General features: G+C 37.6%; 1 protein-coding gene across 1 annotated transcript; it reads right to left on the bottom strand.

Moving 5' to 3' along the window:
- Positions 1-5,860: 5,860 nt before the first annotated feature.
- Positions 5,861-6,268, bottom strand: LOC137936259 (agamous-like MADS-box protein AGL29). Its single transcript, XM_068780842.1, has one exon. It carries the CDS (start codon positions 6,266-6,268, stop codon positions 5,861-5,863), a length of 408 nt encoding a protein of 135 aa, XP_068636943.1.
- Positions 6,269-12,210: the final 5,942 nt, after the last annotated feature.

Genomic DNA, 12,210 nt, shown 5'->3' with positions numbered 1-12,210 from the left:
GAATATACAGAAAAACCTCTCTGAAATCAGGGAGATTTACATGGTATCAGAGCGGGAAATCGAGCGATTTTGCTTCGATTTTTCAGTCTAAGGTGTTTTGGTTGCTCTCGCACTCGAATTTTTTTATTTTGCTCGGTTTGTGCTCGTTCTGTTTGTCTGATGCTTTCGCACCGGTTGTCTGCTCCTCGACCGGTGATCCCTGGTGCTTAAAGACGTCTCGCCGCCCTGAACAAGCTCTGTCGTGGGTTAAATCCTCGTTTCGACGCCCTCAAAGGTTGGTTCCTCTCCATTTCTCGAATATTTGCAGCTTGTTTGCTCTGTCTCGTCGACCTGTGGTATTCACCTGTGCAATTTCTGTCCGTGGACGGCATTACGGACTCGTGGAATTTTTAAAAATTCCTGCAGTAGGTTTAACATTGAAATTGGTTGATTTTGGGGTCTTAGAGTGGGTTTCGGACATACCTCTATTGGTGGTTGCTTGAAGTCCTAGTAATATTATTTTTTGAGAAACTGTGATATAGATTTGTGTTTGTGAGGGAAATTGATTATAGTGACTGGGCTGAAAGCTGGTTTCAATTTGGAATTACCTATCTATGGATTCAATTAGTCAGGATATGAAGGTCATTTCTGTCCGATTAAATGGGAGTAATTACTCACTCTGGAAGTTTGTGATGCGAAATTTTCTAGTTGGAAAAGACCTATGGGATTACATTGATGGAAGTATTACTGCTCCAGAACCTACATCCATTGACTTCATCAAAGAAAATAAGAAGTGGTTGACAGATAATGCAAAGATTATCACTTGGATCAACAACTCAGTGGATCAGTCTATCAGTTTGCAACTATTGAAGTATGAGACTGCAAAAGAAATATGGGACTATTTGAAAACTCTGTATGAACAGACAAACTTTGCCAAAAAGTATCAAATTGAGACAGAACTTCGGTCTGCTAAGCAAGGTGATCGTACAATTCAAGAATTCTACTCATTTATGACACCTCTGTGGGATCAACTATATATGATGGATCCACCCTCCTTTCGGAAGCTCCCTGAATATACCCGAGCATGTGATGATCGCAAGCTTACCGACTTTCTTATGGCTCTTCGCAATGATTTTGAACTGATATGAGGATCTATGATCCATAGAACTCCGCTACCCACCTTGTCTGCAGCTGTATCTGAATTGTTGGTTGAAGAAACACGATTGAGGTCTTTAGGTGGGATTTCTTCCAGTAAGACATCATCACCAGCTATGTCACACGTACTGGTCTCTGGAACACACTCTCATACTCAGTCATCAAGGGGCATACTTGGTTCTGGAACACACTTTCATACTCATCAGTCATCAGGGAAGCCAAAAGTGCTAGTTCCACAAGATGAATGTTCCTACTGTCATGGTAAAGGTCATTGGCAACACCAGTGTCCCTCACTGCAAAGCAACGATAAAACTCAAGGCAATTTCAAACCTTCACAACATCATGCCTCTAGTCATCACAATCAAGGCCATTTCAAATCTGCACCACATCATGCCTTCAGTCGTCCACCTCCGCATAGAGGTTTTCGTCCATCTGCTACCATTGGATCTTTGGATTGTTCAGATGCCTCTTCTGCCCCAGCTCCCACTAGCAGTGATTCTACGTCTGATCTCTCATCATTAGCTGCCGAGCTCACTCGCATTCTTGGCAAGTCGTCTGCTCTCAGTACTCATTTTGCATCTTATACAGGTATGTCTTGTTTGGTTGGCTCCGGTGACACTCATAAATGGATCTTAGATTCTGGAGCCACACACCATATGACACCCCACTTGTCTCTTTTACATGATTGTGTTAAGCCTTCTCACCCAGTTAACATCCAAGCGGCTAATGGCTCTCCCATGCCACTAGCCTCGGTTGGAACTGTCACTCACCCTACTTGGTCTTTATCTAATGTTTTTTATGTTCCCCATCTAGCTGTTAACCTTCTTTCAATTAGCAAACTTACTGATTTGGGTATCACCATTACCTTTGCTTCTAATCATTGTCTTATACAGGATCGCCAGTCCGGGAGGCAGATTGGGATAGGCCATAGAGAAGGTGGTCTTTACTTGCTTGATGATTTGAAATTGTCAGTATCTCTGCAGGTGTCTAGTTTTTCAGTTCAATCCATGTTGCAAGATTTACTTTTTGTAGATAACTCTTTTTACTTATGGCATACTCGTTTAGGACATGTCTCTGCTTCTCGTTTACAGTTTATGATCAAACACAATATGTTAGATTCTACTATTAAATCTTCCCCTCTTCGTGATTGTGTTGGTTGTAATCTTGGCAAACAATGTCATTTACCCTTTACATTGAGTCACTCAGTTACTTCCTCTCCCTTTGATCTTGTTCACTCTGATGTTTGGGGACCCGCACCTGTATCCACAAAAGGTGGGGCTCGCTATTATGCATTGCTTGTCGATGATTTTACTCGTTTCTCTTGGATATTTCTTATGCATCGGAAATCAGACTTCTATTCTATTTATGTTCAATTTTGTGCTATGGTACGAACCCATTTTTCCACTCACATAAAAATTTTTCGCTCTGATTCGGGTGGTGAATATATGTCATCTTTATTGAATGATTTTCTGAAGTCTGAGGGCACTATTCATCAGTTGTCTTGTCCTTATACACCTCAACAGAATGGTGTTGCAGAACGTAAACATCGTCATCTTATTGAAACTGCTCGCTCTTTACTGCTCCATGCCTCTGTCCCCTCTGAATTTTGGGGGGAAGCCCTTCATACTGCCACTTATTTGATTAATCGAATTCCATCATTTTTTTCTGGCAGTATCTCTCCTTTTGAATGGTTGTATGGTGTCGTCCTACCTATGATCACTTGCGAGTCTTTGGTTGTGCCCGCTTTGTTTTATTACCCCCTTCTTGTCGCACTAAATTGTCTGCCACATCTGCATTGTGTGTGTTTCTAGGTTATGGTTTTGGTCAAAAAGGATACCGATGTTATCATCCTGAGTCTGGTAGACTTTTTGTTTCTCGCAATGTTAAGTTTTTGGAACAGTTCTGTTACTTTCGGATTCCGTTGTTTACTCTTGGTTTGCATGATACAGAATTGTTACACATTGATCCATTTGTGCCTGATGAGCCCCATGATGACCAGTTACTCATTCACCATCCGTCCACTGACTCACCCCTCCCTCCGGAGGTCTCCTCTACTATGCCTTCACAACAGTCACATGCAGGTACTGACTTACCTTCTCCTATGACGCCTCTCCCTCTCGACTCTCTGGACTCTGGTGATCCGCATCTTGCCACCCCTCGCGTTTCCACTTGTGTTTGTCGTCCCCCTCAGAGGTATGGTCCTTCTTCCTATGTGTTCTCTTCCACCTATCTAACCTTTCTGTCTAAGATTCATTCTTTTGTTGAGCCTAAGTCATACAAGGAAGCTGTATCCGATGCAAATTGGCGCCAAGCTATTAATGATGAGCTCACCGCCTTGCACCAAACAGGTACCTGGGAGTTGGCTCAACTTCCTCCCGGTAAGCATGCTATTGGTTGTAAATGGATTTTCAAAATCAAAACTCAATCTGATGGTACACTTGAGCGCTACAAAGCTCGGTTAGTTGCAAAAGGATTTTCCCAAACAGAAGGACTTGATTATGATGAGACTTTTGCTCCAGTTGCTCAAATGAAGACCATTCGCACCTTGCTTTCTATTGCAACGGTTCAAAAATGGCATCTTCATCAAATGGATGTTAAAATGCCTTTTTAAATGGTGATTTGACCGAGGAGGTATATATGCGGCCACCACCAGGTCTTCCTCATCCTGCTAGTTATGTTTGTCGCCTTCGACGGGCTTTATATGGTCTCAAACAAGCTCCCCGTACTTGGTTTGCGAAGTTCAGTTCCTCTTTGTTCCGCCTTGGCTTTGTTGCTTCCAACTATGATTCTGCCATGTTCATTCGTAAAACTGTTGTAGGGCATATTGTGGTCCTTCTATATGTTGATGATATGATTGTGACTGGTGATGATGAAGCTGACATTGCAGACCTTAAACGACAACTTCACTCTCTCTTTGAAATGAAGGATCTTGGGTATTTACGGTATTTTTTGGGTATTGAGGTTGCCTATTCTCCTTAAGGTTATATTTTGTCTCAATCCAAATACATCTCTGAAGTGATCAGTCGAGCAGGATTGATAGATGATCGGATTGTGGATTCTCCCATTGAACTCAATCATTGCCTTAGCCCTACAGATGGTGACTTATTGTCAGATGTTACTTGATACAGAGAGGTAGTTGGGTCCCTAGTTTACTTGACAGTAACCCGTCGTGATATTACCTATGTTGTTCATGTGGTTAGTCAGTTTGCTTTCGCCCCTCGTACTACTCATTGGACAGCAGTTCTCCGTATCTTACGCTACTTACGTGGCACTGTGCATCATTGCTTACTTTTGTCTTCCACCTCTGATTTGGTTCTCTCTGGTTATTCTGATGCTGATTGGGCTGGTGATCCGACAGATTGCAAATCTACTACTGGGTATTGTATCTTCCTTGGGAATTCTTTGGTGGCTTGGAAAAGTAAGAAACAATCTGTTGTTTCTCGCTCTTTTGCCGAGGCAGAATATCAGGCTATGACCACCATTGCTGCTGAGTTAATTTGGTTTTGCCGCTTACTTGAAGAACTTGGTTTTCCTCAACTGTCTGCTACCCCTATGTTTTGTGATAATCAAAGTGTCATTCAGATTGCCAAGAATCCGGTTATTCATGAGCGTACGAAACATATTGAGATTGATTGTCACTTTATGCGGCATCACTACTTACACGGCTCTCTCACCTTGCCCCATGTTTCCTCCACATCTCAACTTGCGAACGTCTTCACCAAATCGTATCCAGCTCATCGTTTTCATCATCTCATAGGCAAACTTATGTTACTTGCCCCTTCATAAGTTTGAGGGGGGTGTTAATGTAAATATGTATATATAAAGGGGTATACTTGTCTTTTTCTTTGGTCCAAGGGCATACTTGTAAATTCGGTCTTCCTCTTCCTTTTCGAATAGGGTTTCTAAAACCCGACGGATTCTGTAAAATTGATGTGAGAGTTTTGAATATATAGAAAAGCTTCTCTGAAATCAGGGAGATTTACACTTTTCACCTTTAAGCAAGTGACCTGGTCGAATTTAACACCACTAATTGGTCGAATTTAACATCATTACTTGATAAGAAAGACAGAGCAGAGAAGCAACTAAACAAAATCTCGCGTCCGAATCTGTTTCGACTGGAGATTTCCTGGTCGTTAGCTGGACAAGAGAGTTTCCGGTGTGAACGGAAAGAGAAAAGTAATTAACCCACGGAAAGGATTCAGGTTTTGAAAGAAGGACAGCCAATCAAATCTCTAAAAAATAAAATCTCTGCCTATCAAATCTCCCAGTATCTCTTTTTCACTTTCCGTTTTTCGATTGAAGATTACTGATCTGGGACGAAGCAAAGGTTAGAAACAGACAATTCCCACCCGCCGACTCTGAGCATAATTTTGATGACGGAGTTGTTTCCGGCAATGCCAATTGACGATTTGGAAGCACAAAATTTTTCAAGAACATGAAATTTCACTTTAAAGAATCAGATATTTATATTGAATCTAAAGCAGCTTAAATATGCAAATTACTGAGTAAAACTAACCGTACAGATAATCCATCAAAAGAATACAAGCAAGAAGTATCTGATCTGTGATCGGTAAAAATTACAAGTGTGGAATGTCTGTCCGAAAGGAAGCGACGAGGAGCTGCAGTAACAACAATGACGAACTTGCTGCCTGTTTAACAAGGAGGAACATCGAACTACGGAAAATCTCCACTCAATAAAGACTCCAACTCCAAGTCATCAAACATGTCATCCTGCGATGCCGATTTGTTGACAAGCGGCCGGTGCTTCGCAGACGCTGGCGTTCATCTTCAACTCTTCCACAACACGATTCTTGGCTTTCTCGACATCGATCTGACGCTGGAGATCGCAAACCTTCGTCATAATTACTTCAGCTTCTTCATCAGAGCAGCGATTAGTACCGGAGATGCTCCCCGTCGATCCTCCAAGATAGGCGTCAACAACGGCATCAACGGAGGGCTGGCCGAAGGTGAAAATCTTTCCGCCGGGTGAAAACGCGAACATGGCCACCTGAGCACCGGTCAGAACAGAAAGCTCTGCTGCCTTCTTGAACAAACCCTTGCGTCGCTTCGAGAATGTCACCTCCCTGCGATCCTTCTCCTGAATCTCCTTTATCTCCGTCTTTCTCTTCCCCATCCTTCACTCTTTTAGTTTCCCACGGTCGGACTTGGCAGTTCTTCTGGTGCAGTGCGTTGGGTCCTCTTAAATAGAAGCGCAATGCGAAAGCGCGCGGTGCTTTCCTATCTTAATCTCGAACCCACCTCGGATCCGATACCCAGAGCCCGATCTGGATGTCCGACCCGATTAATAAGTTTTATCTCCTGGCGTAAGGAATACAATGCTTTGAAAAGTATAACTAAGTTTTTTTTAAAAAGAGATTCCCCCCTTTTTACCAAATTAAGCTAAATCATCACTTTGATTGGCTATAACTCCGTTCTCTTTATTGTAATTATGTTGTCCAAATCAAGGAGAGGTGAAGATGATTTTCATTTGAAGTGAAGTATGAAGTAGAGGAGTTTTTTTTATAAAACTGTTTTTCATGCAAACTTCGGTTGCAACTTGGAAACTAAGTGATTGGCATGAGAGGCACAAGAAGCTAGTGAGCTGGTTGAAGAGAGTTATTGTGCATCGGGTTTCATGGAGCTAGGTCTGTCTATGTTCATGGCTTGAGGCTTCATTTTGATCAATTGTACATATAGAGGGGGAGTTGTGGGAAACTAAAGAGGTATTTCCCAAATTTAGGAGTAGCTGAGAAATATGTAGACTGAGAGGCAACCACTCCTAGATCCTCCTATAGATGGTGTATAGTTTTTTTTATAAAATTAATAAATTTTTATATTTTGACAAAAAAATATATTGCTTATAAATTTTTTTTGATTTTATTATACATATTTTTTGTTATGTGTTCTTTATTTTATATTTTAATAAAAAAATTAATGAATATATTTATTAAACAAGAAAAATATTTTAACAAAAAATAAAAATTATAGTAGAAATGATTCACCCTCTACCGACGAAACTCACAATTTGCTAATAGGCAGCTCTGCCAATGAATTTAAGAAATTAGTTACTTGGGGTTTCACCTGAGAAGGGCTCGTCTACCAGCAAATCATAGAAATTCGCTAGCATTGTGTGCCTCTATGTCACCTATTAAATTTTTAGAAAAGATAAATACTTCATTAACTCGTTATAATTTGAATACTGTTAAATTTATGGAATAGTGAAATACTTCATTGACATCAATAACTTGTTGTAATCAGAGTACATGAACCTCTATTTATAATTGAGGAAGGTAGTAGAGTCCAATTACAATAAAACTACTCTTGTCCCAATTACACCCAAACTCTAACACTTAAGGTAAGTCCTAACATAATTAGGTAACTCAATATTGATAAAAGACAAATACAACTTAAACTAAAACTCTTCTTGGTCATGACCCTAAGATAAAGATACTTTTGTGAGTTCTTCTTGATCTTCCAACTGATGTGATAAGGATGCCAGGTCTTGGTAATCATTGTGGGTGATACTTCTTATGAGCTTGGGCCCATCTTGTGGGCCTTCCTTGGTTATGTGGCCCATCTTATAATAATCTTACATATATAGGCCTTCCTTGGTCGTTTGGGCTTGATTTTATCTTCCAACAAGTACAATGAGTCTCTATTTATAATACAAGAAAGAAGTACTACCCTTATCTAAGTTACACCCAAATTAAATACTAAAAGATAAGTCTTAGAATAATTAAACAAGGGAATTTTACCAAAATACCGGTTTGAAACAACTTATGTATGAAAATATCGAAGATCTCAAATTATTTACAAAACTACCGAACTTTGACCGGTCCGCAGTATATGTGGACAGTCAAAGGTGACCTGTCATCAGAGCGATGTTGTAGATGAACACAGAGGCTACCATGTCATTATTATTGACACGTCATCTGCCACGAAACTTACCATGTCAATATAAATTACTTTCTTTTTGCCCTGTCATCTGGGGGCCACCTAAGCACCCGCCACGTCAGCCCTCACATATGTTTTTAATTCTAATCTCTTCCACGATCTTTCTCCTCGCCTCTCGTGTCGGCTGCTCTTTCCTCTCATCGCTCCCCTGCTGCCTCCTCCCCTGTTGCCGCTTGCTCCCCTGTTGTCGCTGCTCCGCCTCGGCCGCTCCCCTGCTGTCGCTACTTTGCCTCGGCCATTCCCCTGCTGCCGCCGCTCGGCCACGACCGCCCCCTGTTGCCGCTGCTCTGCCTCGGCCTCGCCCCTGCTGCCGCCGATCGGCCTCGCCCTCGACCCCCCCCCCCCTCTCAACCGCTCTCTCTTCGTCTTAGCCTCATCTCTTGTTCTTCTTCTCCGTTCCCCTCTGTTCATCCTCTCACTGCCCTTTCTCTCAAAACCTAGGAGGGTGATTTTTTAGGGTTTTTGTTAATTGAATCGAATTATTGTATTTAATTATAATATTTATTTGAATTTAGGTGTTTAATGACTGTATTGATTTTTTTGTGATTTACTGTTTAATTTCTGATTTTATGTTAATGAAATTTTTGCCAAATAAAAATTAATGTAAATTTTTTAAAGATTTTTAATTAAATAATATATTTTTTTAATAATTTTTTATTTTTTAAAAAAGGTGATAAAAAGTATACAAATAAATTATATTTTTAAACACTAAAACAACTTTTTTGTATATATTTTTAAATTTATAAATATTTTAAATGGATAATATATGAGTAAGACTTAAGAGTAAATTTTTTTCTATTTATAAATATTTTAAATGGATAAGATATGGGTAAGACTTAAGAGTAAATTTTTTTCTATTCATAAATATTTTAAATAGATAATATATGGGTAAGACTTAAAAGTAATTTTTTATTTTTAAATATTTTAAATCCATAGTAAATGGGTAAGAGTTAGATTATTTCTATTTATGAATATTTAAAAATTTTAATTTATTTTATTTTTTAAATAAGTTGATAAAAATATACAAATAAATTGTATTTTTAAACTCTAAAATTAATTTTTTTGTATATTATTTTAAAATTTTAAATATTTTAAATCGATAATATATGGGCAAGACTTAAGAGTAAGATTTTTTAAATTTATAAATATTTTAAATCCATAATAAATTGGTAAGAGTTAGATTTTTTCTATTTATAAATATTTAAAATTTGTAAATATTATTATTTTTTAAATAAGGTGGTAAAAAGTATACAAATAAATTGTATTTTTAAACTCTAAAATATTTTTTTTTAATTTATAAATATTTTAAATCTAATTATTTTACTTATTTTATTTTTATTTTTTAAAATATGAAGAAATAAAAAGTGTAACGATATTTTTTTTAATTACTAAATATTTTAATTGATATTAAATGGTGTTAAATAAGTAAGAGTTAATTTTTTAATTGTTTATTAAAAATTTTAAAATAATTTTTTTATTTTAGATATAAGGTTATAAAAAGTGTATTTGATTTTTTATTTTTTTTTAAATTTATTCAAAATTTATCATATAATGACGTGGTAGATGACGTGTCAATAATAATGACGTGGCAGCCTATGTGTTCATGTATAATATCGCTCTGATGACGGGGTGACGCGTAAGCAATCAAAGTTTATGTGTTGCCTTTGACTGTCCACATATATAGTGGACCGGTCAAAGTTCGGTAGTATTGTAAATAATTTGAGATCTTCGTTAGTTTCATAAATAAGTTGTTTCAAACCGGTAGTTTGGTAAAATTTCCATTAAACAACTAAATATAAATAGAATTATTATAACTAAAACACCTTTAACAGTGACTCTTATGTAAGACCTCCTTTCATGAGACTCTTCTTAGACTCCACCATATTAATGATGTCTTTGTGAGAGTCATGTAAGACTCTTCCAAACTTGCTCTTTAACCTCCCCCCTCAACCTAAAGTTTATACCTTCAACTTGCAATGAAAAAGATTTTTGGTCTTCAATTTTTTTTTCATAGATGTAAAAACTTCATCTTTGTGCTCCCCATTTCTTGAATATTTTGGTCATATAAAAATTACCACAACATGTGGAATGAAAATCCTCTTTCTTGTACTTCTTTTTCTACTTCTCCCCTAGGGATAAAAAGGAAATAGACACATAGCTTGGAAAAACACAATGTAAGAGAAGAAAATTACTCCTAGCTATACAAAAAAGCTCCATACACCAGTTGGTCATAATCTAAAAAATACTCTGCTTGATTTGAAAGGCAGAAAAACGACCCAACTTTTGGGTTTTACAAAGAGACTACTCACTTTTTAAGGGTGACTCAAACACATAATACCACTTGGGGTGAAGAATAAAAGACTTGACTCAAGTTGGACGTTGGGGACACTCTTGGTCAAGTCTTGGTCAAGTGTCTGTATGGTTCTTCCACTATGCTCATAGGCAGTGTGTAAAAAAATGATATTTTATCCCCGAGGTTACGCATATCTCCATCATAATTTCGTATGTCCCATTAAATCTTATTTCAACCCCATCTAAGTACATATAGTAGAATATTAAAGCTCCATTCTCAATATACAGCTAAATGATGTTTTTAACTTTAGAAGAAAGTTTTCGAGATGTTGTGTTGGACCACAAAGTAATGCTTCATGAGGTAGATGAATTACGAGCTGACTTGGCATTGAGATCCAACGGATGGTCTCCGTCTTTATAGCATAGAGAATGCTAACCTTCACCTCCATTCTGCTCGTGTTTATCGCCTTCTTCGTCTTCCCTTAGTCCCGAAATAGAGATGGGTTCGGCTGTGCACGGAGCACTCTCGTTATGTTCTCAAAGATTGGGGATTCCCCAAGCCCAAATCGATCGAGAGCCCAAGAGGAGATCCTCTACAAATACGGCGAGGGTATGCTTCAAAAATAACACCAATGATAGCAAAAATTAGGAAAATTAATTGATCAGAGTAATTAATATTGAATTCTATGATCCAAAGATACTAAATTGACGATTTTTAAGTTTAGGATAAAAATAACTCACTTTTAGTTTGACATATTACTCTGATTTGACCCTATAATCCAACCATCCTCTTTGAACCAAGGCATACAAGAGAGAATACGATTATCCAATCCTTCAAGTTTTCAAATAGAGTATCCTTTGTTCTTCTTTTGTATCAAGACTTAAAAGATTGAGATGGGTTGATGGATTCAAACAAGCTTGCTTTTAGTTTAAAATGGATGTTGGATCAACCTGAAATTAGAGATATTTTCATTCCAAAGTCGAGGAAACATCAATTTGGCATCTTTAATCTAAGAATCGTGAATTTAGTATCAATAAAACTATAATCAGTTAATTTTCCAAAAAATTATAATCCTATACAACCGAGTGTCCTCGTTGAGTTTTCTCCTAAATTCTCTCATTGGTTTCTAATTAGTTGTTGACATTTTCACAAAGTCTCTCAAATATGAAAGTTTTTAGAAGTTGAGAATGTTGATCGGTGTAACAAAGATGTCAAGTTTAAGAGGGGGTGTTGGATATTAAACTTGATTGGAATCAAAGAAACATTTGAAGGGTCTATTCTCATTTAAATGGTGCAAATAATATGTCATTCGAAAACTATACCTGTCTAGGTTCCAGTGAATCAGACCATTCATGAATTGATGTTTTCTAGAAGAGGTTATTGTCAATTTATTACAGGTTGTTCAACAAAACCGAAAATAAGATGCATCCATTGATTAATGTCTTTTGATGTGAAAAGATGCATCCGTTGATTAATGTCTTTTGATGTGAAAAGATGCATCCATTGACTAACGTCTTTTGATATGAAAAGATGCATCCATTAACTAATGTCTTTAGATGTGATAAGATACATGTATTGATTAGTGACTATTGGAGTGATAAGACGCATCTTTTGATTAGTATTGAGTAGTATAAATACCCATGTACTCATGCTTCGTAGATAGAGAAAATAATTATATTAAAAAAATTCCTTCTTCTTTTGTCTCTCCTTTTTAGTTTTTTCTTCGTACTTTGTCTTTATTTAAGTTGTTTGCCAAACATAGCCTCGATTCTGCTCGTGTCTATCGCCTCTTTCGTCCTCTCTTAGTTCCCTCTGGAGAATTCTCAACA

Source organism: Aristolochia californica, unplaced genomic scaffold, assembly GCF_029961685.1.
Source record: "Aristolochia californica isolate CCGP_79_NKW_82.1479 unplaced genomic scaffold, dmAriCali1.0.hap1 SCAF_7, whole genome shotgun sequence".
Taxonomy (NCBI): domain Eukaryota; kingdom Viridiplantae; phylum Streptophyta; class Magnoliopsida; order Piperales; family Aristolochiaceae; genus Aristolochia; species Aristolochia californica.
This window is presented reverse-complemented; position numbering and strand designations above follow the sequence as displayed.